General features: G+C 52.4%; 1 protein-coding gene across 3 annotated transcripts; it reads left to right on the top strand.

Annotated features, from left to right (window-relative positions):
• Positions 1-15,447: 15,447 nt before the first annotated feature.
• C3H15orf39 (chromosome 3 C15orf39 homolog) lies at positions 15,448-24,593 on the top strand. Of its 3 annotated transcripts, none has more exons than XM_038324203.1 (3): positions 15,448-15,603; positions 18,792-21,537; positions 23,407-24,593. In XM_038324203.1, the coding sequence occupies exons 2-3, from the start codon at positions 18,843-18,845 to the stop codon at positions 23,772-23,774; spliced, it is 3,063 nt and encodes a 1,020-aa protein (XP_038180131.1). In that variant the 5' UTR covers positions 15,448-15,603; positions 18,792-18,842; the 3' UTR covers positions 23,775-24,593. The 3 variants fall into 3 exon arrangements, with proteins under 3 accessions (XP_038180131.1, XP_038180134.1, XP_038180132.1); XM_038324206.1 differs by having other exon boundaries at positions 18,792-21,588; positions 23,407-23,543; XM_038324204.1 differs by lacking the exon at positions 15,448-15,603 and adding an exon at positions 17,638-18,192.
• The last annotated feature ends 1,186 nt before the right edge of the window (positions 24,594-25,779 follow it).

Raw genomic sequence — 25,779 nt, 5'->3', positions numbered from 1 at the left:
CAGGAGGTAGAGCCAGAGGGGCAGAAATTCAAAGCTGGGCTGGGGAGACAACACAGTGGTTAGAGAGCTTCCTGTGACAGTGTGAGGGTCAGAGTTCTGATCCCCTGACCCACATAAATGCCAAGTGGGCATGGCAGTCTACCTGTTCCAGCTTCGGAAGGTAGAGACAGGGGACCCCCAGAGTAAGCTAGCCAGCCACATCAACAGGCTCTGTGGTTCCTTTAGGGACTCAGTCACAATAGTAAGCTGGAGGAGCTATTGAGGATGCCTCCCAATATCAACACACATGCACAAGCACCCCCACATATGTGTACCCACACACATACAAAACATGCATGTATACATACTTGCCCATACCCCCCCCCCCACACACAATAGAATGGGAGAAAAGTTCAAGGTCCTCCTTAGCTACATAGCAAGTTGGAGCCAGCTTAGTTTACATGAGAATCTGTCTCAAAAGAAAAATTCCAGGCATAATGGCAGGCATTTGTAATCTCAACACTTGGGAAACAGAAGCAGGGTAGCTGGGGCTACATAGTGAGACCCCATATGCACATCCACACATACAGAGGCTGGAGAGACTGCTCAACTGTTAAGAACACTGACTGCTCTTCCAAAGGACCCAGGTTTGATTCCCAGCACCACATGGCAGCCCACAACTATAACTCCAGTCCCAGGTTCTCTTCTGGGATGAGTCATGCATATGGTACACATACATGTAGGCAATACATCATAGCCATACAATAAATACATTTTAAGAATATAAAAGGAATAAAAGAACAGATATAGATTGTTGAACTATGAGCAATAGAAAGAGAAGGTAGTATGTGAACGTTGAACTAAGTCCTTCTCTACCCATGAATCTTTGCACAACACAGGTTTGTGTGCCAGTCACAGCGATGAGGGGCTAAGGTGGGGGTGGGGATCCAGCTGGAGAGGAGTGGATCTGTGGGCCACGGGCTCAGGGCAAGTTGTCAGGTGGGAAGACTGTTTGCAGAAACAATGGAGATCCTGCCATCCCCAGAGTTCCTGGGAGAACATGGGCTTCTGCCAGACACAGTCTGGGCAATGCCCAACTTTGTCCAGCCACAGTGGCATCTCGTCTCTGAAATGCAGTACAGGCTCTGCTCCCACACCAGGCACCTGGTGTGGGACTCTGCCAAGAGCTCTGTGGGCTGACACAGGTCCCTGGTGGAGTCTGCTGACAGCGAAGCCTTACACTCCTCTCAAACAGCAGCCACTAGGGTTTCATAAATGTATAGTGCCAGTCTCCCCCCCCCCCACCCCTGAGTCAGGGAGACCCTTCAAGTCTTTCAAGGTCTCATCCTGATTCCAAGCTAAGCCTCTTCCCCTTGATAGGGCCAGTCACACCTACCCTCCCTAGGTGGCCTGTCTCAACCTATGTATTTAGTCCATGGGACTTCAGCGGCACAGAGATGGCCCATGACAGGGCTGAGCCACTCCACTCCCCACACAGAACTTGGTTTTGTTAGTTGGGGGTCATTTGGTTTATTATTTTTAAAATTCTACTTCTTTTTCTCTTTGAGTTTTTGAGGCAGAACTAAACACTGTAGCTTAGGCTTGTCTGGGAATCACTATGTAGCCCAGGCTGGCCTTGAACTCTCAGCAATCCTTCTGCCTGAGCTCCCCCGCCCAGTGTGAGGATTACTGTTATCTTTTAAAGGAGTAAAACTTTTTAAATGATTTTTTATGATTTTTTTATGTGCAATGGCGTTTTGCCTGTATGTGTGTATGTGTGAGGGTGTCAGACTCCCTGGGACTGGAGGTACAGACGGTTGTGAGCTGCCGATTGTGGTGGTTGTGGGTCCTGGGAACTCTAGATCTCTAGCCCCTACTACTTTAAATTATGTGTTTGTGTGAGAATGTACATGGAGTATAGGTGACCCTGGAGACTGTCTCCCTGGAACTGCAGGTGGTTGTAAGCCACTAGATGTGGATGCTGGGAACTGAATTTGGGTCTTCTTCTCCAGCAGTGTGTATGCTTAACCTCTGAGCCATCACTCCAGCCCTCCCCATAAGTACTTTTATTTGTTTTTAGGTTATGAGAGAAGAAACTGAGGGGCAGAGGGAGGCTGGGGTACAAGCCCTGACTGGACTACGCCTCTCTCTACCTGTGGCTGGGTCAAAACTTGTGCTGCCTGTATTTGACCCCCCAAGTGGATGAGGGCGTGAGGAAAGCAGAAAGGCCTGTGGGCTGAGGAGCCCCTGGGAGAGTAGAGATGGGAGGGGTCGGAGGGCGAGAAGGCAGGGGAGCTCAGAACAAGGGTGGGAAAGGAAGGAGACAGGATGCCCTTTAGGCTTTGCAGAAGCTGGGGTTTGAGTAGGTGAGGCCGGGTGGGCAGGAGGATAGGTGGGCAGGAGGGTAGGTGGCTAGCAGTAAGTATCACCCCACAGGGAGGTCCCCACAGGAAAGGATAGAATGGGCCAGACAGTGAACTGACTTTCTCTACACTTCCTCCTCTTGTGGATGAGAGTGGGGGAGCCAAGCATTCACCCACCCCTAGGGACTCTCCAGGGGCTGCTGTCCAGGAGGAGGGCCAGGCCTGACAAGCGAGCTAGTAGCTCAGTCTCCCCCACCCCCTTTCTCCCTTCCTCCTCTCTGTTATTGAGACAGGGCCTCATGTAGCCCAGGCTGGCCTAAAACTTTTATATAATCAAGGCTGGATCTTCCTGCCTCTGCCTCCTGAGTGCTAGGATTATAGGTGTGTGCCACCATGCTCAGCACGTTGGTTGTTTTTCAAGGTCTTTCCTCCTCTATGCCTAATAAGAAAGAGGAAACGGACCACTGAGAGAGCAGAGCGGGTGAAGGCATTTGCTGTCTAAGCTGCCGAGTTTGATTTTGGGAACTCACAATAGAAGGAGAAGCTGACTTCTGAAAGCTAGCACCAACCTGAAATAAATACAATTTGAGAAAAAGAACTTTAAAAAAAAAATAAAATAAGAGTGAAATATTTAGAGATGAAACTGGGGCCAGTTGTATCCAGTGATTTGCTGTGGTCACAGAGTTGGTTGGGGTGTAGGCAGGATGCAAACTAGACAAACTGGCTATAAATATGAGCCCTAAAGCAATGGATGCCAGGAACAGGCTTGGGGGGGGGGGTACTTCTGAGGGTGAGTAGTGTTGATTGGACAGCCCCATCTGCTTATTTTGGGTGGGCAAAGGGCTGGGGCTTTTCTAGGGACTCTGCCTTGGGCAACTAACATGTCCTGTGGGCCAAACCACAGAAGTTTCGTGCACCTGCCTGAGGTAGACCTGGCAGAAGCTAGCAATGTGGGAGGGGAGAAGGAAAGGGAGGACAGAGAGGGGCGGGGAAGGAGAGAGATAGAAGGGACTAGGACTGAGAAGGAAGGAAAGAAGGGCCCTATTTGAATATTTGTTCCTCATTGTGACCTAGCAGCACTAGACTTGTCCTCAGAAGTGGGAGGGCAGGCAGGAGGAATGGAAAAGCCACACAGGGGTGAAGATTTTGAGAAGGGCAGGGAATTCCCCCAACAGGCTCTCTCGATTGTCCTGGATCACCTGGTCCCCAAGGTGCACGTGTACACAAGCTGCACGCGGCAACTGGGTTCCTTCTTCCCCTCTAAGTTCACTTACTGTAGGAAAGCACTAGTTCCCTGCTCCCCGTGTGATCTCACTTGATCTGCTGAGCAATCCCGTGACGTGAGCAATAAGTAGCTAATCGATCGCTTTTTATTTATGTATTTTTGAGTCAGGGCCATATATTGTAACCCAGGCTGACTGGGAACTCAGTATGTAGCCTGAACTCTGCTTGTACTTACACAATCCTCCCACCTCTGTCTCCCAAATTATGAGGTGACAGGTATAATACACCTTCTTATTTATTTGTCTGTTTGATTCTGAGGGTCTAAACCCAGAGTCTTTCATATGCTGAGCACACGGGGAGTTCCCACCTGCTTCATGCTGAGTTTTATACTTGTGTAAATTGAGCCTCGGGGTGGTGAAGCCTGGGCAGCACAGATAACAAGCAGAGATGGGATTTGAACCCAGGAAGATAGACACCAATTTCAGTTCAAACCCTCAGCACAGACTGTGAGTACCCTGGCTTCTGCCTGTCTCTTAGCTCAGGGTGTTTTCAAGTTCAGGGAGAGCCTGCCTGCTTTGTAAGTCCTGTCTTGACCCCTTGAGGTATGAGGAAGCACACCCCAGGCCAGAGCTCCGATGGGGATTAGTGGCATTCTGTCATTTAAGCCTGAAGCAAGAGCCAGATAACCAGGATCCTTGGAAATCCACAGGGTGGCTGGACATTAAAGGTTTTGTGGGAGTCGTTGAGAGGTTTCCAGCCCTGGACAGACCTTGCTTGAGGAACAGCATGGATCATGTGCCCAGAAGCCTACTTAGGCCTCTCTGTGTCCAAACCCTTCTGTATTCATCAACACTTCCTGCTGCTGCCCACAGCCCCGCTGCTTGGCTGAGCAGCACACACATCTCCTCAGGTACCTCAAATGTTTCCATTGGCCTTTTGCCCTCAAGAGTTTCACACCTGCCCCTTCAGGGAGCTAACTGGGATCACGGTGACAGGTGGGTTCCGGCTGACCACAGTCTGACACTTCTGCCTTCCCTTTGCTGTGGTTAGTTTCTCAGCACACAGGGTCCAGGGCTGTGGGCCACAGGAAGCCTTCGTGGCTTTCTGGGGAGGTTCATGTAGAAGAGAAAGCATGGGCAAAGAGAATCGTGACTGTGGGGTGCCCCTCTTACCGACTAGTAAAAGCAAACAACTCAAGGCCTGTTATATCTGGTATGATTGTCATGCCGCTGCCTTAGACTGGGACAGGAATGAGGATAGAAATGGAACCCAAAGCTGGGATCAGAATGAGCGAGGGGAGGATGGTGGCTGCTGTAGCTGGTGTGGGGGCAGAAGGCTCTAAAGCAGAGGGGCTAGGATTGCCACCCACTGCCCTTGCTTTGAGCCTCTGGGGGAAAGGCAAAGGCTGGGAGTGTGGTTTTGGCTTCTTAGCATTCCCACTGTGTTCAGAACTTCTCCTCAGAGAAAGCAAGCAGACTTCAGGTCTCACCTTCTCTGAGCCCTGTCACCCCAGGCATGTCAGTGGGAAGAAGAGAGACACAGACTCCGCTGAGCCCTCACAGCCTGCCCTGTTTTTCCGGGTGAGTCAGAATTCTGGTCACTGGTCCCCTCCACACACTTGCCCATAGTCAAGACTCCCTTAGAACCAAGGATGATGGCACTTGCCTGTAAACCCAGCACTCTTGAGACAGGCAAGGGGGAGTGCCACAAGTTCAAGGCCAGTGTGGTCTACTGAGTGAGCCTAGACCCTTCACAAGCAGAAGCCCTGAATTTCACAGCTGAGTGGAGACTTAGAATCTGAGCCTGGTTTAGGCTTAGGAGCCCCTTTTGTATCCCAACATTCCTGAGACGTCCCTGGCTCCTCCATGGGTGACGCTAGTGGCTTTCGTCCCTGCAGGCGATGCAACAGTTTCCCCACACTGGGATTTTTCTGGCAAAGCTTCTTCCCAGCTGTGGGAGAGGTGCTTTGACTCCCACTGCTGGGGCCCTAAGCTCAAGACTAACAGCTCAGGGTCAGCAAGGGCTTGCCTCTCAGTCTGTAGGCCTCGGTTTGGCGTGAGAATGACTTCCTGTCCAGCTGGGTCCCTTGTACCTCTCACCCTCTTGTTCAGAGTGGTCATCCATCCAGTCCTGGCTTGTATCATCCTCTGAGCCTGAACAATACCCCCGTGACTCCTCCTACCCCATTTCTTTCCCTGGGCTAACTGCCCTGTGTCTGAGGGAGGGAGTGGTTAGATGCTTCTCTCAGATGGTTAAATCCTCACCTCTGGCAGATGCCTTCTGTCACCCTCTATGGGGCATAGGGCTATTGCTTTTATTTTTATTAATATTTATTTTTGGCATTTGTGAGAGACAGGGTTTCTCCATGTAGTGCTGGCTGCCCTGGAACTCTCCTCAAACTCACAGAGATCGACCTCCCTCTGCCTCCTGAGTACTGCGATTAAAGGCATGTGTCACCACCACCTGGCTTTTTTACTTTTATTTTTTGAGTCAGGGTCTCATGTAGCTCAGGCTAGCCTTGAATTCACTGTGTAGCTGAAGATGATTTTGAATTTCCGTGATTCGCCTGCCTCCACCTCCCAAGTGCTAGGATTTCGGCATGAGTTTCCACACCTGATTTGTGTGGAACCCTGGGCTTTGTGCGTGCTAGGGCAAGCACATTACTAAAGGAACTACACTTGCAATCCAAGGCTGTGGCTGTTTGTGTTACTTTGAGATGGGAACACTGAGCTTAGAAAAGAGACATCTCAGGTGACACATGCCTTTAATCCCAACACTCGGGAGGCCCATGCAGGTGGATCTCTGTGAATTCAAAGCCAGCCTGGTCTACAGAATGAGTTCCGGGACAACCAAAGATACACAGAGAAACCTTGTCTCAAAAAAAACAAAAGAAAAAGGAAGGAAGGAAGGAAGGAAGAAAGAGAGAGAGACATCTCACTAGCTCTTTACCTCAGAGCCATGCTCTGTGCCATGGCGCCTACACTACCTCTGGCAGACAGAAAGTCTTCCTGTTTTAGCAGTCCGGGAACTCTCTACCCACCTGCCGTTGTTTCCTAAGTATGCTGGGATTACATGTGTATGTACATCCTGCTTCTCCCCTCCTCCCCCAATTTCTGTGTCTCTTCAGCCTGGCTGTTAGGCTGAGGTAGGGGCACTCAGCTTACTCCCTTAAAGGGACTGTGAGGTAAAAAAAAAAAAAAAAAAAAAAAAAAAAAAAAAAAAAAAAACTGATTCAAAGGACTGAGAGGTTATGAAAAGGGTAAAGGAAACCAGAGAGTCAGGGCAGATAGAAATGGTTCAAGGGGGGAGCCGAACCACCTTCTAAACCCTGAGCTGTGTACAGCCACCTGGGGGACTTTGAAGAGCATCTGCCTACCACTTGGGGACTTGTCCCCACTGGATTTGGGCTATTCCCTAGCTCTGACATCTCTTGACACCCCAGATGCCTGGGGTCACCAGACAAGCAGCAATGGCTGAGGTGGGGACGTTAGATGCTGGTTCAGGGTCTGAGGATCTGCTTGTCTTGTGTGGGGATCTTCTCCCTCCTACCTGTGTACCTGTCTCTTGAGGGATGTTTCAGTCCCCTCGTCTATGCTGAGAGGCACCTGAGGCATCCCGGAGACTGGGGATACACAGGTCGAGACTTGTAAGACACTGGGCCCTGAGGTCATGAAGACCTCCTAAATCCCCTTCCCAGGGGGGTTGTTCAGAGACAGACAGGCCTTGATGAGGTGCTAATTGCTGAGCTAATTGGAGCCAGAGCAAGCTACAGATGGCCTGGATGACGGGGTGGGGACTGCACAGGGAGGCAGGATGAGCTGGGCAAATGGAGGAAGGCCAAGCCCTGGGCTGGCGCCGATGAGTGGACTGTTTGTTCAGGGTGCATCGATTTATTGGAGATGACCAGCCACTTTGAAAGTCATCCCTGTCTCCACACCTCTGTCCTGGCCCTGGTTTTCTCTCTGTGAAAATATTTGTGTTCTGAGGCCACTGCTTGTCGAGGCAGGTTCACTGAGTGTCCAGGGACAGTGCTCTGCTGGGCAGGGAAGTGACCAAGGAGGAGGGACCATTCCAGGCCTAGGCAGGCACAGTGCTGGGTTGGGGTTGCAATCTATGCTATTGTATTTAGCTCTTGGTTCTAGAAGGAGGAAGTTCAAGCTGGTGCTAGCTGCTGCTGGGCACTGGATAAAAGGGTCCTCCTGCTGTCCCGTATCATGAACATCCCATGGTGACACAGAACAAGCTTGACTGAGAACTCTGCTTTGGGAGTAGTCACTCTGCCAAGAGCCATTTGCCTGTGAGTCAATCCACTCATGAGGGCGGAGCCTTCCTGACCTCTCCAAATGCCATTAACATATACATTGGGAGATTAATTTTCCAACATTTGAAGGGCGAATAGAGTCACCAAACATCCATAAAAAACAAACAAAAAAACTGTAGGTGACAGGTGACACCACGGAGCTGGGATGTTTAGGGGAGTGGGGGAAGAGAAGTGGAGACAAATGGGGCGGCTATGTTAACCAGTGTTAACCTTGGCCTTTCCTGGACCTTGGGCTGGACCCTGTCCCTCTAAGACTGCCAGGGAGATGGACTTGAAGGCCTCAGGCTGGGAGGATTAGGTTGTCTGTTCTCTAGACTCAGATTGGGGACTCAGTTCATCTTGCTACTGCCAGAAAAGATATGGCTAGTACCCTCCTCCCTCCCCCAGATGTCCCATAGCGCACCATTCTGGCACGTCATTCACAGCACTCTGGGCCTAGGGAGGAATTTGGCTATTTGGGCTAGGCTTCAACTCCCATATAGGGTGGCATGGGCTGTCATTGGGCATGCCCTGCTCTGGTATCTCGTTGACTCCCGTTGGTGCCTGACCATATACACTTTGCACTCTCTGGCCCCTAGCTGCTTCTCTGCTCCCTGGCCCATTTCTGTCACATTCTTTCCACTCTGCAGGCTGTGGCTCCATAGGCATCTCAGACTGTTTAGCTACCCGCTTGAGTTCCCACAGCATCAGGACTGCACTCTGCCAGGCCGTCTGGCCGTAGGGAAGGCTGGGAGGCTAACCGCTCCTCCCCCCCACTGTGCTCCAGCTCCTTTCTCTTTCCTCTGAGGAGGCCCTGAGACTAATGAGGTTATGGGTAAGGAAGGGCCTGGGTGGTAGTCAAGGTTTAGTAACTGTGATGCTAATTGCTCAAACTTTATGGTTCCCTAATTCTGAGCCACTCATCTTGCTTTGGCTTTGTATTTTCCATGCCTAATTTTTCCCAGCACGCCTCCAGGACTGGAAGTTTTCTTATCTCCATTTTTCAGTAAGGAAACGGACTCTCAAAGGCCAAGCAATGTATCTCCTATCACACAGCTCAGAAGTGACAGTCTGGGGACTTCAAAGTTACTACTCATAATGGTGTGGGGAGGGGCTGTTATTATTTTTTTTGTGTCAACCTGTTTTCTTCCCCCTGTCCCCTCCCTCCCTGCTTGTTATCATCTGCCTGGTGAGTTTGCATCATTACTAGGACCCAGGGGTCCAATTAGGGGCCTCCTCCAAAGAGGCTGACTGAGGCAATCCCTGCCCCTAGGGGGCCTTCCTGAGCTAAAATTTTAATTAGCTGTCACTGCTCTTCCTAAAACTCTGACCTGCCTGTGGCTATGCCAAGCCAGGCTGCTTGTAGCAAGAGCAGGGACACAACTCTAGTGCCAGGTTTGGAGGGTGGTGTGGCTGGTCCTCTGTCCTACTACCTCAAGATTGCTTCATTTAATCCAGCAAGTGGATTGATGATCTAGATGGATTAAGTGACTTAATCCATTAAACAGATTAAATAAATGAGTTAATATTAAAAAAACATTTAACTTCATGCCCATACATAGAAAAGGTGATAGCCTTTTTAAATTAGAAAAAACAACAAAACAAATCAGTAGGGAAGTGGAGAGGCACAGGGCTGTCCCAGGACATGATGATTACACATTCTTTGGTCACCTGGCACATGGTAGGCACATGTGGATATCTGCAGGGCTTATTCCCCTTCTGCCTACATGTGGGAAGTTTGGTGTTGAGCAATGAGCAGGGAGGGGTGGAGTCGGACTGAATAACAAAGCTGCCTTGAGCATTTTACACCCTGAAAACTGAGATGGGGCTATCAACCCATGCAGTATATGAGCCCATGGAGGCTGAGAGACAGGCATCATGTCTAAGATTAGCCAGGCAAAGTAGTGCATGCCTGTAATCAAAACAGGCATGAGGGTTCCAAGTTCCAGGCTAGTCTGGACTACATAGTGAGATCCTGTCTCAAACAAACAAACAAACAAACAAACACACACATGCCTACACACATACTAATGTTAAGAAACAAGGTGAACTTTATATTCAAAACTTGAGACCTATATACTAGGAAATGTGACTCTTTGTGTCTCTACCTCAGGTCACAGGGTTGTGGTCCATAAAGCCACAGGGTTATCTTCCTAGTCCAGAAAGGGAGAGCATGTCTCCTCAACTTCCACTCAGCATCCCCTCAATCTCTAGGAAGCATGAGGTCTCTGAATATGATGTTTGGGTTAAGGGCTCAGAGACCCTTTTCTTGGGCCAGGGCTGTAAGGTTCTGACAAGATGACAGGAAGCTTTGGAGGCCTCACCCTGAAATCTTCTGACCATAATCCTGGTTAGTGGCCTGCTGGCCTCTTCCCTCAGCAGCAGCTATGCTCTGCAGGTCCAGAGCCAAGCCCTTCTTGGATCTGGTTGCTTAGTAACCAGCCCTAAGTGACAGAAACCCCAGCAGGCTGCTAATGAGGGGACAGCCACCAACCAACCACCTGGTCAGACCTTGCATGCCCAGCCAGCCTTAAGACTTTGAAGACAGTTCCCCTGGCCTAGCTCTGGGGAAGGTGCATGTCAAGCTAAGAAGGAACTGGGCTTGCAGCCCCCTTCAAACCTTTGCCATGGGGGGGCTGGAATCCAAAGCTTGACATTGGGGAGCAGACACTGGGCTCAGGATTTTTTTTTTCCCCAAACTGCCATCCTGGAAACAGGTGTGTCTGCCCTTGCCAGGAGAACCTGGGCTTGGGGAGGGAACCCTGGGAGAAAGGATTGGAATAGAGGAGTAAGTGATTAAGGTGGTTGGGGGCGGGCAGGGACAGGGCCTGAAGAGGGAGAGCTCCCACAACACTGATGGGGAAGGGTGCTTCTTTGTAGTGGGTAGGTATCACTCTTCTCAATACACACTCCAGCTCCCAGCTGATGTCCCCTGGAGGGGATAACAGGGCACATGAGGCAGGTGGAATTCAGCCAAATGGTTTTTCATTTTAGAAGGGAGAGAGAGAGAGAGAGAGAGAGAGAGAGAACCAACCCTGCTTGCTGTGTAGACAACCAATCAGGGCTGTAAACCCTCCTGCCTGGTGTCCTGAGCACAGAACTGGGCCTTTTTGGTGTTTGAGGCAGGCTACTGTGCACTTAGAGTTTTGTTAGCATCTTAGAGGCTTAGAATTAGTATCTCAGAGGGAACACAGATTTTAGAAAAGTGTGTCCAGATGGGTTTTTCTTTTTTCCTTGCTATCCCCAAGACAGGATCTCACTCTGTAGCCCAGGCTATCCTGGAACTTACTATGTACCCAGATTAGCTTTGAATTCATGGTGATCCTTCGACCTCAGTCTTACAAGTACTGGGATGAACAGGGCAAATTTCTTTTTTGGCTTTCTTTGCTTGAAGATGTGCAGAGCGCTTCTGTATAAAATTGTGACTCCACAGCTATGGTCTGAATTAGCCCTGCGCTCGACACTGAATCCCAGCGCTCAGACAGCCTCTTGCCCTGGAGGAGGGCCCTTCCCGAGTCTCACACGGGAGCTGGAAACCAAGCTATTTGAGCACAGGGAGCCGAGACTAGGATGGAAGTTGTTCAGCATCTAAACATCTTCCAAAAAAGATAACTCAAACCAGCTTGGAGATCAGGGAGGGCATCCTGGAGGGGGCTGGAAGGAACTGGCAAAGACTGATCAGAAGCCAAGGCATACAGGATTGCAATGAACTCTGGTTGGTTGCTGGGGGCTGCTGTGGCAGGCAGGGTAGAGAGGTAGAGAGGGACAACGGGGGGGGGCAGTGGATCAGAGTAGGAGCACAGGAGATTCAGACTGATAAAGAGATTGCCTCCCAGCTTCCTGCAGAAGGGAGTCTTGGTTTGCCAGCATGCCTTTGAAAAGCAGCTTACCTTACCCAGTTGAGAACCATGGCCCTCAACCTCCCAAGCTGCACACTACAAGACTCCCTAAGGTGCTGTGAGCTCAGGCTAATGGCCACCAACACAACACAACTTCAGGCTGGGTTTGCTTGACTGACAGAGGGTTCCTGGACCCAGATGCATCTGAGCCTTGTCTCAGGATGGTTCTGGGTCATAGAAATTCCAAGAGGGGAGATCTCATTCCTCCATTTATTATTGGCTATGAAGAACAGTAAGTACCGCAGCCCCCACCATGCCCAGAGCAAGTGGTTTGGGGCTTACTATGAACTAAGCTGTGAAGTCATCGGAGCCCTTTGACATGTCATAATTCTGCCCATTGGGCTGATGTGCAAACTGAAGTTAAGGTTGCTTAAGTCACACAGCTCAGAAGGTCAAACTCAGTTCACTTGTCTTTTTGCTTTGTTTTTGTTTTTGTTTTGAGATAGGGTCTTCCTTGAACCCCTGATCCTGCTGTATCTTAGCCTCCCAAGTGCTGAGATTATAGACATCTGCCACCATGTACTATCATACCTGGTGAGTTTCTTGCTTCTCAAATTCAACATCTGGTGCTAACGTTTAAGTGAGACACAGTCAAGTGGCTGGCACAGAACCAGCTCCATGTAGCCCCCACCACCACCACTGCAATCTTCCTCTGCTAGCAGGGGAGGAATGAGGATGAGAGGGCGGTGCTATAGTCTGGGTGGCCCCCCTGAAGGAGGTAATTTCTATAGCTGGATCTCAAAAGCTGGAGGGAAGCATTGCATTGCCTGTACTTTAGGTTTGTCTGGTTTTCTGCTTGTAGGGGTGGCTTCCATCACTGCCTCTCCTCCGAGGAAGGAAAGATATTTGTAAATAGCAGGTATGACCTCATTAGTGGGAGGGACATTTTTATTAATAACTATAACATGACAAGCTGCAGTTCAGGAAGCTGACCTTTAACCCTGCCTTTCTATGGAGTAATCTGTGCCAGTGGGGGAAGGGAGGCAGAGGGCAGGGAAGGACGTGACCCGTTTCAAGCCTGTGTAGGGCTGGGATGGGGTGGGGAGGGAGTAGAACCCTCTCTGAACTTTTCTGTTTTACTTTGTGTTGTATTTAATTTTGCTTTTTGGACAGATGCTCATACTGTAGCCTAGGCTGGTTTGGAACTCACTATGCATGCAAACCTGCCTTGTACTCAGCTGCTCTCCGCCTCTTAGCCTTCTGAGTACACAGAATACATGTGCCAGGCTTCTGCTTTCCTAGATTCTCCCTCCCCCGTGGCCACACGTTAAACTCTTCTCTTTACTGCTCTGACTCTGTGACTTCACCTTCCAGACAAAACATCACTATCTTTCCAAGGCCACAATGTTCACAAACTCAGGGGGCCCCTCAAGTCACCTTGAAAGGGCTACCTTTATCTGCTATGGGCTCTGCACATGACCCTTGGGGCAGAGAGAGAAGGCCAACGCCCGAGACTTGAGGAGTTTATATTGCCCAGCGCTCCAGAGTCTCTGCAGTTTATGAGCAGTCTCTCACGGGTGTTGCTGGATGCTGATGCTGCCGTCCACATAAGGCTGGTGGCTACCTGGTTCCGCTTTGTGCTGAGCGAGTTAAGGCCCAGGAAATTGCTAGTGGCTCTCAAGTCCTCCATCCTGCGTCCTTTCTTTGGCCATCCAGAGTTTTTAAGTGATGTCAACAAGGAACAGACAAGCTGATTAGAGGGACAACTGTCTTTGAGATGTTTCTGAATTAAGACAAAATGGCGGGGGGGGGGGCTGAAGTCTTAGCTGAACCCTAGGGTCTTGCAGGATCATCCTGGTCTGATGGGGGTCCTACTTGGGCCCACAACCTGAGAGAGAGTTGCAGACCACAGAGCCAAGGACACTGTTTTCCTTCCTCACAGCTAACAGCAGGTAGGAGTGGGAGTAGATGATGCTATGCAGTAGGGTGGGAAGGGCAGAGTTAGTGAGGTGTGAGAGCAGGAAACAATAACCGTTTGAGAGAGGGCTCTCAGATCTGGCATGACCCCAGAGCTGGCAGGGCACAGACACACAGACTGGTGTTAAAGTGTGCCTGAAAATACAAAACCCAGGCAATCTGGGTTGTTGTTCCAGCCTGCACTGTGGCTGGGAAACCCCCAACTCCCTCAAGAGTCTCCCTTTCCCAACCTCTATTTGTAAAAATATCTTCCAACTCCAATCCAAGAGATACCCCCCCCACACACTCCTTGGGTGATCTCACTTCCTCTTCCTAGACCTACCTGAAGCCCGGCCCCGCCTTCTCAGCTCCAGCTGCTCCCACACCTGTGTGCTCAGCCCTGTTTTGCTTTGACTCAGGCAGCCCTGACCTGTGTGGTTCAGGGTGGTGTCCTGAGTGGTTCTGCCCTGCACTCATTTTGGTCTGTATGTATGCCATTCACCCATTCTCCTCCCTCACTGGCTGCCCCTGCCTTGGCCTTTGGGCAGTCTTAGAACTACAGGTATCAGATTTCTTTAAAATTGGAGTGGTGGCGAACAGCGCAAGGTTCCACAACCTGGTGGCTATCATCTGGGCTAACAGACACAGTTGGTCTCCCATCCCCTTTCTGCAGCAAATCTTTTCTGGTGAGGGCTGCTTTACCCCATCCACCTTCCAGGTTGTTCTGGTTGGTTCTGGTCATTTGCAAAAAGGGTCAGATACCCACCAAGGTCACTTGGCAACACCCCCAGAGCCTCATTCCTGGTCCACTCCAGGCAAGGAAATTGCTAATAGAAGATGAGATGCATTTGTAGGTAGTTTGTCCTGTCCTGATGAGGCCTTCCTTCCAACTTCCTAATGAAGTAGTACTGGTCAAGAGTGTCAGGGTTCCATTGTGGCATCGTTTTAACTAATTAACTAATTAATTATCTGTTGACTTTTTTTTTTTAAAGACAGGGTTTCTTTGTGCAACAGCCCTTAGCTGTCCTGGGATTGGCTCTGTAGACCAGGCTGGCTCGAACTCACAGAGATCTGCCTGTCTCTGCCTCCCGAGTGCTGGGATTAAAGGCTTGCTCCACCACCGCCTAGCTCCTTTTGATTTTTTATTGTTAAGAGTTTTTTTAATCTCAGCACTGGGGAGGCAGAGACAGGCAGATTTCTGTGAGTCTGGTCTATAGAGTGCAGTTCCCAGACAAAACCACAGCTACATAGTGAAACCCTGTTTCAAACAAAGCAAAGCAAAGCAAAGCAACAAAGGGTATTGCTAGGTATCCCAGGCTCAGCACAAAGTCTGGGCAATTCCCAATGCTAGGGTTTACAGTTGTATATCACCATACCCCAGTTTGTGTGCCATGTGTCTTTTCGAAGACTGCCAGCCCTGCCATTTCCATGAGACAATACCACTTTTACCAATGAGGAAACTTGAAGTTCCTGGAGTTTAAGTGGCAGGTCTAAGGTCACATGGCTAGAAAGTGGCAAGGAATGAATGATCTAACGGAACGACTGAGTGAGGGCTTATGACCGCCCTCGGGGCAGACGTTCGAGGAGCTAGGCGAGTGAAGGCGGTGTACAAAGCCAGAGGCCGGGTCGCGGGAAAGTTGGTTCCACTCAGGCCTTCGGCACGGGAGGGCCCAAGGGAGCTCAGGCTCCCAGAGGCACAGCCGGGTTCTGCCCCCACCCAACGGGCCGCCCCGCCCCCGCTCCGCCCCCGACCCGCCCCGCCCGGGACCACAGACGGCGCCCGGCGGCGGCGCGAACGGCAGCGCTGAGCGTGCCTCTGTGCTAGGTGCCTGCGGTGACTTCCCGCGCAAGGCCGGGCGGACAGGGACCCGCAGCCTAGGTGGCGCTGGAGGATGGGGCCGTGGTCCCGGGTGCCAGCCGCCAGAAGCTTGGTGCTCTGAAGGTAGGAGCTCTCCTGCCCGGCGGGCGCGGAAACTTGGGCCGAGTTTGCGGTCGGCGCGTGGGCAAGGGGCGGGTGGCCCTGCCCCAGGGCGCCCCTACCGGCAGTCCCCGGGACGCAGCGCAGGGGCCGGGGCCCAGGTGCTGAGGCTTCTGGCGATCAGGCTGCGGGGCCCGGTCGTGCTGCTGCCCAGACTTTGCCAGGACTTGGATGCTCCCAGGGCCTGGTAGAGCCTCGGAGCCCCAGCAGTGCTCGGGCGTAGGGCTGGCGGGGAGTCAGGCGGATCCCTCGGGCCTCTCGCGGGGCCGGGCTCACGCGGATTGCCCGGCGCCGATTCGGGGTGGGGGTGGGGCTTGGGACTGGTGGCTGCGGGCGCAGAGGTGCGGCGGGGCCGTGGACGAGCCCTGTTGGAACAGGACCGCCTGCGGTTTCCTCGCCACCGTTTGACTCACTCTCTGGCTGCAGCCCAGGTTGGCGGGATCACCCCGAAGGAGGTGGCTGCCCGGACTCTGTGGGTAGACGGGCCCCCCACCCTCTTGGTCTCATCGGGCGTCGATCCGTTGGGGGCTCCGAGGGCGAACCTCCTGGCTTGCACACGTGTGCCGGAGCTAGGGACGAGCACAGTTGCGCGGTGGGGGGCATGTGTGCAGATTCGGGCCATGCACGTACGTGCACGAACGGCTTTGCGTGCGTGGTGGCAGGCTATGTGTCAGCCTGCTGGGGTGCACGTGCGTCGCAGAGCCGCGGAGAGAGAGAGAGATTCGGGGACACCCGGAAGCTTGGCGTGTCGTGGGGCGCCGGTTCTATAGCAAAGCCGGCTGTGGCCTTTGGGCTGTGGCCGCAGGCTCGATGGTCATAGGCGGGGCTGGTAGAAGGAAATTCAGTGGTGGCGCATCTAGAGACCCTTCTTAAACTGGGAACTGTGAGCTGCCTCATGTTGGGTGTCTGGAGAGCTAAGAGCCTCAACTGGCAAAGAGTTTTAGAAGACCGCCGGTGTCCCTTAGAGCTGAGACAATACTTATGTCGGCCTCAACTCGGCTGGAATCGCGCTCTTCCTGAGGCCCCAAGGATGTGACGTGGAAATAGGAATGGACCCACGGAGTTGTTTGTCGTCCCTCCCCCCCTGGGGGAAAGAGCAGAATGTGGAAGGCGCTCGACCCTGCCCTGGGTTCTGGCTGTAGTTAGAACTCCTGTAAGAACTAGTAGAACTTGTCATCCCCACTGAAGGATCACCTGTGGCCCTACCTTCTCCAAGCGCCCGAGGCCAACTCAGTGTCTGGAAGGCACCTTCATTTTGGCTGCTGTCTGAGTGGGGTGGGGCCTCCTCTGGGGGAGCTTTCCATCCTACTGGCAGGACATTATGTTACCTCCTCGCCTTTCAGACCTTGGGCTAGCTCTTTGGAGCCCTCACTCCTACAAAGACTCTCGAGGGTCCCAGGTGGCTGATTCTCAGGAAGTCTCTAGGGCAAAGGGCATGCACAGGTTGGGCTGAGCCCGGGAGAGAAGGTCTCTTGGGACTGATGGTTAGAGCAGTTCCCAAGTTGCATTGGTGGAGTTGAGACCAGAGCCAGCCCTTAATTAACCCAGAGCTCCCCAAGGATAGAGTGGGCTTGGTACCCTCCAAACCATGCAAGCATTGTGGTGCACATCTTTAATCAACCTCAGCACCAGGGAAGCAGAGGTGGGTGGACCGCTGTTTAAGGCCAATTTGGTCTGCATAGTAAGTTCCAGGACAGCAAGAGAAAAATAGTTAGGCTTAGTCAGAAAAGAAAAAAAAAAACAACAAAAACAAAGCAAAACTAACCATAAAACATACAGCAGTCTAGGATGGGGACTTCCCCTTAGGACACAGGTCCTTGTTGTCTAGAGGGCCTTTGTGCTGCCATCTGCTGGGGTGGGAATGGGCCTACCATACTACCCTTTACTTTAAAAAAACAAAACAAAACAAAAAAAAAAAAACAATTTTGTCCCCTTACTGGCCTAACTCTGATCCCCAATAGTCCAGAAAGGAGAAAGCTGGTCCCTGCAAGCTGGTGACAGAAGCATGTGACACGTAACCTGTGGCCTACTCAGGAATATTGATCCCCTTTATCCTTTTCTAAGCCAGCCACTGGGGTGGGAGTGCTCACTCCAGAGGGAGAGGAGATAGCCTCAGCTGCAGCTAGCTGCCCATAAGGCATGGATGCCTGTTGTGGAGAAAGTGCCTGTGACCACTGTGGATATTGATCCTCATCCTTCTTTGGATTTGCCTGTGTTGCGTTTGCCTTTTCTTTCAAATAGAACCCAGGATTATTAAGGAAAAGTGGGAAAGAACAGAGTGGGAAAGGCTCCAAGGGAAGACTACCCATGCATTCTTTTTCGCACACTTAGTCTGTCGGTGACTAAGTTCAGAGGAAGTAGTTGCCAGATAGGACTCTGGGCCCTTGGGGCCTCCCGTCCTGTCTCCCCAGGCACGCATCCCCCACTCCCGAGCATCTTGTGTGCCAAGCCTGGAGATGAACACAAACACTCCTCCCGAGCCCAGGACCATCCTGTTGGCACCACAGCGCCATCTGCTGGTCAGCTTTGACCCTCCTGCTAAGGACTGGAGAGGTAGCCTCTTGGAAGGGACTGCTCTATCCATCCAGGACTGATTGTCAAGCATTGGTTCTCGTTCTGGGGACCTGGTTTTGAGGTCTTGGTTTTTGATAAAGCAAGCGGGCCAATAAAGCATTAGAAGAAACTGAATTTGTAGGCAGTACAGAGATTCTATGTCTTGGCTGTAGGAGCGTTTTGAGACCGGTGGCATCTTGGAATAGGAACCAGTAGAGAAGGGCAGCCCCACTTCCTGTGCCATCCCTTTTATCAGTGACATAGATAAGTCTTACCTGGGAGGCAGAGCAAGGGACCAAGGCAACTGACCTTCCAGCACTGCCCAGAACCCCAAGGGAGGCTTCCTGGCAGTTACATGAACAGAAAGTAGCCCCTACAATGGGGGTGTGGACTTGTATATAAGCCACAGTCCATGTAATTGTTATACTTTAAAAACGATGACCGGAAACAAAAGAGTCAAAACTGCATGGCAGCTCCTGCATTCATTCCGAGCTGAGTACTGCTAAGGGCCAGTCCTGGGAGGCAACGAGTCAGAGAGGGCCTCTGCTTGTTTACGAGTAGCTTGTGCTCTAACCATCTTTGTCTCTCCTCTCTCCCAGGTCAACAAGTCCGGTCGCAGGGGTTCAGGAGGACTTGACACCTTCACTGTAATGGCAGAGAAGCGGCCCCTGGGGCCTCTGGGGCCTGTGATATATGGCAAGCTGCCCCGCCTGGAACCAGACCCGGGGCCTGGACATGGCCTGCCCCTTCCTGCTGGCAACCAGGACTCCTGCAATTACAAGGGTGCATACTTCTCCTGCCCCATAGGGGGTACTTCCAAGACAGGATCTGAGCGGTTGGCATCCTGGACCCCATACCCACCCTTATACCCCACTGGTGTGGCAGGATCCCCACTCCGGACTGACAACCTGTTGACAAACTGCCTGCTCTACCGCCCTCCGCTGGAAGGCTCTGAAAAGATACAAGAGTCCAGTGAGCTTCTGCCCTTTGGTGCCCAAGCTCATGCATACCCAGGCCCTCCACTGGCAGCTCCCAAGCCTGTCTACCGCAGCCCTTTGTGTTACGGACTCTCCACTTGTCTAGGGGATGGGGGAGCAAAGAGACCATTGGATGTTGACTGGACCCTGGTGGCTGGGCCCCTGTTGCCCTCTGCTGACCCACCCTGCTCGCTAGCCCCAGCTCCTGGCAAGGGCCAGCCCCTGGATGGGTCGTTCTTGCATGGACTGCCAACTGGGGGACCTGGCAAAGACTCCTCTCTGACTTTTTCTCCATGCCAGACAATCTTGGAGAAGTATCGAACCATCCACGGCCCAGGTTTCCTGGCTTCAAAGTACACGGGTCCCTATTCTGGGGATTCCAAGCAATCAATATCTGAGGGACCCTCCAGTCCTTGGACCCAGCTTGCCCAGCCTCTGGGACCCCCTTGCCAGGATGCAGTGCCACCCCACTATCCACTGCCCCCACCTCCACAGGCCTTGCCCTGCCCGCCTTCTTGTCGTCACCCAGAGAAGCAGGGTAACTACGGCTCTCTGCTCCCACTGCCACCTCTGGGAGCACACAAGGGGGCTGCATACCAAGCTGGTGGACTGGGAAGTCCCTACCTGAGGCAACAGGCATCTCAGGCCCCTTACCTGCCCCCTGTTGGGATAGACACTTATTCCTACTCCTCTGCACCCCTCCCAGCACCCTCACCAGGGCTCAAGCTGGAACCCCCTCTAGCTCCAAGGTGTCCACTGGACTTTGTCCCCCAAACTTTAGGTTTCCCTTATGCCAGGGATGACCTCTCTCTCTATGGGGCATCCCCAGGGCTTGGGGGAACACCACCTTCCCATTCCCAGAACAGTGTGCAGCCAGTGCCACAGCCTAGTGCCTTCCAGCGAACGTGCCAGCCTTTGCCAGCCAGCCAGCCATGCTCTGAGCCTGTGAGACCTGCAGAGAAACCAGCACTGGAAGCACAAGAGAAGACATGGCTACCCAGCTGCAGGAAAGAGCAACTCCAGCCCAGGCCCGATGAGCGTCCTGGGGTACCTATTGTCATCCGAGACAGTCCAGGTCCCCACACTTCACCAGCACTGCACCCCTGTGCCAAGGAGCGCCAGTCTCTTCCACAGAAAGGTGCCAGGCCTCCCAGCTCTCCACCAATGCCTGTGATTGACAATGTTTTTAGTCTGGCCCCCTACCGTGACTACCTGGATGTGCAGACACCAGAGCCCACAGCCGAGCAAGACTCCACTTCAGCCACCAGTAAGAGCCAAGACAAAGATTGCAAGGGGACACCGCCTGTTCAGGATGGGACCTCTGGGCCTCCCTGCTCTCTTCGTGAGGAGGTGGCTCTGGACTTGAGTGTGAAGAAGTCTGTGGCCGAAGCTGTCCCTGTCAGGGTCATTAGTCCCGAGGCACATAAGTCCCCTGAAGCCGTGGATGGGCCAGGTATGGAAAACACAGAGTCAGCTCTGCCGGGCCTAAAAAAGATGGTCACAGAAATATCTGAAGTGGCCACAGAAACCACACCAAGGACCAATTTCCACAGCTCTGTGGCCTTCATGTTCCGAAAATTCAAGATACTCCGTCCTGCACCCTTACCTGCAGCTGTTGTCCCATCCCCACCTACCCCAGCTCCTGCCCCTACCCAGCCTGCACCCAACCCACCCTCTGTGCCTATGGGACTCCAGATTCTCACTCAGCCTTTGCCAGTGGCGTGCTTCAACCTGGCCCTGCCAAGCCCACCAGCCATAGCCGTGGCCTCCCCGGCCCCAGCCTCTGCTCCTGCTCCATCACCAGCTCCGGCCCCTGCCCCAGCCTCGGGCCCAGCTCCCGCCACTGCTCAGGTCTCCACTGCCGCCCGAGCAGACTCCCTAGAACAGCACTTTACAGGGCTGCACACGTCCCTCTGCGATGCCATCTCGGGCGCCGTGGCCCACTCTCCACCAGAGAAACTGCGCGAGTGGCTTGAGACAACCGGGCCATGGGGCCAGGCTGCGTGGCAGGACTGCCAGGGTGTGCAGGGGCTACTAGACAAGCTGCTGTCGCAGCTGCAGAGGTTTCTTTGCACGCAGCAGTGTCCCTTCCCCCATGTGGTACGAGCGGGTGCCATCTTTGTGCCCATCCATCTGGTGAAGGAGCGTCTCTTTCCAAAGTTGCCACCTGCCTCTGTGGACCACGTGCTGCAGGAGCACCGTGTGGAGCTACGGCCCACCACGCTCTCAGAGGAGCGTGCCTTGCGTGAACGCGCCTTACATGGCTGCACCTCACGCATGCTGAAGCTGCTGGCACTGCGCCAGCTGCCTGATATCTACCCTGACCTGCTGGGCCTGCAGTGGCATGACTGTGTACGCCGCCAGCTGGGTGAGCATGGGGCAGCCCTGTAGCCACTGAAGCTGTGTGAGCGAGTGACAGGTGTGTGTACTGCTAGTGTGGACGATGGGCAAGGGTCTGAATGATTCCAGAAACTTCGGCTGGAGCAAAGGGTGGGGTTCCAGGGTCTTGAGGACTTTCCTTGCCTTCTTGACCATTTAGGCATCAATGAGTTCTGTTTACATGGAAATGTTCTTCGCCCCTTTGTGGATGGCCTCCTTCCGGATTTGCAAGTTTTTCTTTCTTTCTTTTTTTTTTAAAAAGATTTACTTATTTATCATGTATACAGTAGTCTTGGTATCTGTCTGCATGTGTGCCTGCAGGCTGGAAGAGGGTGCCAGATCTCACCACAGATGGTTGTGAGCCACCACGTGGTTGCTGGGAACTGAACTCAGGACCTTCGGAATGGCAGGCAGTGCTCTTAACCACTGAACCATCTCTCCAGCCCGGGATTTGCAATTTCTATGTCTTGTGTAGGCAGCTGGCACTTCGGCTGGGCCATGTTTTCCACCCCAAGTTTTCTCCTTCCAGGGTCTTCCTTCTGAGCACTAGTCCTAAATCACCTGCTGAGTTCTGTCCCTTGGCACCTGGGCCTGCTTTATACTCATCCCAATCCACAGGCCTCAGCTTTGCGCTGAGCTTACTTCCCGCCTGCAGTCTTTTCAGCCCTGGTAAAGCATCCTCGTTCACCTTCCACGCCCAGGATCTGGCAGGGCTCCATGCTCCACATAAGCACATACCTTTGAATGTGTGTTTTCTCTTGTCTCCTGGCACTCACTTACACCCGTGTTGCCCTGGATTGGAGAATTGTTTGTGGCTCCCTTTCCTCCACAATGATGCATTGTCCTGCTTCTTCAGTAGCACTCTGGTTTTGAAAGCATCCCACCATACAACCCAGAGTATCCTCAAACTCATGATGCTCCCGTCTCCCTAGTACCTGATTACGGGCATATGCCACCATTGCTCAGCTGTGGAACGTGCTTTTATTTTCAATTTTAACTTTTCATGTCCTAGAGGACACATGTGCTGCACTGTTGTGTGTTGGGGACAATCCGGTTTCCTAGGCCATGACAAGGTGAGGGTGGCCTGACTTTCTGTGTCAGTAAACTGATTTCTAGATTCCAGAGTCTTTACTGCCTGCTGTCGCACACTCCTGCTACCCAGCCCCTTACCCAGCCATGTTCCTGAGAAATATATTCTACTTCCTTAACTAGCTAGGCACCCTGCCATGGGCCTCCCGGACCAGGACAGCCCAGGTCAAGGTGGAAAAGGCCTGAGGCAAAGTACTGCCATGGAATGGGGGCCCTAGCTGGCCCACATTCCCTCCCTGAGCTGTGGGTGCCCCTAGAACAGCGGTTCTCATGACCTTTCTTAGAGGTGCATATCAGGTTTGCTTCTGTTTAGGTTCCTGTGCTCTCCTGGCAGCCTAAGGAGTCTTTCTCCATCGTGCAGTTTTCCTGGCAGCCTGGTCTTTGGCTCCTGCCCTGGGGTTTTTTTTGGCAGAAAGATGATGGCTCTCGTGTGGCATAGCCTTCTCTTTGGTGAGATGCCCAGCCAGTGTTTCCTAACCTGCAAGCATCTTTTCATCTCAGTTTGGCTCCCAAAGCAGCAACTTCTGAGCTACATCCTCATCAGGTGGAACTCTGGTGTCCCTTGGGAAGGAGCGTGACTTTTCAGCAAGCTCTCACTGGTCTGGTCAATGGCCACATGTGAAGACGGGCTGCCTGTGGCGGTTGTGACACCAAGTGGTCCCATCTGCTGCTCCGGGGCAAGCAAAACCTTGTTTTAGGTCACTTTGAGGCTAGGAAGTGAGACCTTGAAGTTTGGATTTTATAGTCTGACTGTGTTTCTCTTTTGTAGGTGGCTTTGAAACTGAGGCCAGAATTTTATCCCCGTCAGAACCCACAGTGACCAGAGATGAGCCTGAAAACCAAGCCCTGGCTCATAAGTTACCAGCCCCCAAGGTCAAGAAGCCAGGGAAGAAGCCACCAACGCCTGGCCCTGAGAAATCCGAGATGTCCAGTGGGGAAGGATCACGTGATCCCTCACCTAGCTCTGGTACCAGCACCAGCCCACCAGGCCCCACCTTGAGGGCACGCTTCCGCAGCCTGTTGGAAAACGCCTGGCTCAATGGTGTGGCACTGCCTACTTGGGGCCACAAAGCCTCAGGACCAGATCGGCCTTCGCCTCACCCCCAGCTCCTGGGCAGCCAGAACCATCACCTGTAGCATTGGTAGCTGGTGTTGGGACAGTCAACCACCTGGGGACCACTGTGTACCTGTTCTAACATCCAACTGCCCAGGGCTAGGAGTGAATAATAGGGCTGAGCCCACCTAACTGGGCAGAGACTTTTGAACTGGATCTTTGGAAAGGATTCCTTCCCTTGAGAAACCTGTGGGCATTGGAGCCAACCTGACTTGGCCTTGAATCTGGCTGCTGTGTTCCTTGTTGCGTGTCTTGGGCAAACACTTCACCTCTCATGAGCCCTTGCTCCCCATTTGTAGAATAAGACAACACAGCCTACCTCACAAGGGTTGTTGTGGGATGATGTCTGACATAAACCTGTTATGATTTGCTCTGCTGCTTGCCCAGGACAGGCCTTTGACCTCACTCAGGCTGTGGGATAATGAGACTGGTGCTGGCAGAACCTTCTGGTCAAGGCTTCATGTGTTTTGGGACCTGGTTACCTTAGAGTGGTACATATAGCTTGTACACACTTCCCTGTATCCACTGCTGGTGCAGGGACCTAGCCTTTAGACCCTGAGTCTGCTCTGGATTCATATCCGTGACCTATCTGGGCTGCATCTCACACCCCAATAAAGTTGCAACAAGCAGCTACAGGGACCTGACAGGCTGTGTCAACTCAATGCAAGGTCTCTCAAGATAGACTGGGGACTCAAGTATTTCCAACGCTCTTGGGGCCACCTCCCTATAGTGGGCTGAGCTCAGCTGGTGACTTGCAAGCTGCGGCTCCTGCCTTATTTAAGGTTTTTGATGAGACTGGGCCCTGGGGGCCAGCTATTAAAGCATTTGGATTGTTTTTGGAACTGGGTCCTAGCTTGTATTTGAGGGGTTGAGTTACTGTTGTATATCATCCTTCACCCATAGGCTGTCCCCCTTCCTCCTGCCCAGCATGTATCAAAGGCTTCTAGTACTCTGTTGTGCATTACTTCAGGTCCTGCTCTCAGACCTGCTGGTTAGCCACTCTAACCTGGGAAAGACTATTGGTCACCACATCCGTGTGCCTGTCTCCTAGGACTGAAGATGTGCCCACTAGCGTCTCGAACTGTCACCCCTCCCTGTGGGTCCTGTCAACTCTACCCATGGTGTTTCTAGACCCACCCTCAATACCCCCACCCTGGCCATTTCCAGGCTCATGGCTTTCTTCCGTCTCGCTGGAACCAGTCCACCAGTGCTCACCAGGGCTGTGTGCAGCTAGCCTGTGCCCAGCTGCACTAGCAGACTGAGTCAGCTTGGCCTGGAGCATCTGAGGTTTGAAGTCGTAGCTGCCATTTTCCTTGTGTAGGCCCTAGAGAGCCAGCCTGTAGTGTGTGCATGCCTTTTCTCACCAGTATCGCCACGGCAGAAGTTCTAATGACTGGGCTTAAAAGTCCAAGCAGTCTTGATGCCCCAGCTGCCTCGTTCTGGGTATATATGTGAGTGTGTTACCACATGCAGCCTTGGGCAGTGGTTCAGAGGTCCAGGGTTGAGCAGCCACATCTGGTGCTGGCCATCTCGCTGGCAGAATCCTGAGGTGGGTCAGGACACCACATGGCAAGAGCACATACGTGCATGTGCGTCTTTGGGGCGTTCTGTAGAGCCGCCAGTGCTAGGTCATGGGGCTCCGTCTGATTTTAATTGCCTCAGAGACACCCCCTCTAAACACAATAGCTGGATTGGATTTCCCATCACAATGGGGATTAAATTTCCACATGTGAACCCTGGAGGGGTTATGGTGAAACTGCATCTAGTTACAGCACCTGGCATTCAAAGTTGGTGGGACTAAGAACCATACTATGACGTATGTCCCGTAGGAACCACCAGGAAAGGGGTGTCAATCATCTATGCTTGTTCCCTTGTTAGATGACAGTGGCCCTTCAGGATACCATATCTACCCAAGGCTAGAGAGACTTGAGTTCTGTACTTGGTGTCAGCAGCTTTACGGTCCTTCACCGAAACTAGTTTCACAAGCTCCTGATTTTGAGCCATTCCTTTTAAGCCTGTTCATACATC

The sequence above is a fragment of the Arvicola amphibius genome, chromosome 3, assembly GCF_903992535.2.
Source record: "Arvicola amphibius chromosome 3, mArvAmp1.2, whole genome shotgun sequence".
Taxonomy (NCBI): Eukaryota; Metazoa; Chordata; class Mammalia; order Rodentia; family Cricetidae; genus Arvicola; species Arvicola amphibius.
This window is presented reverse-complemented; position numbering and strand designations above follow the sequence as displayed.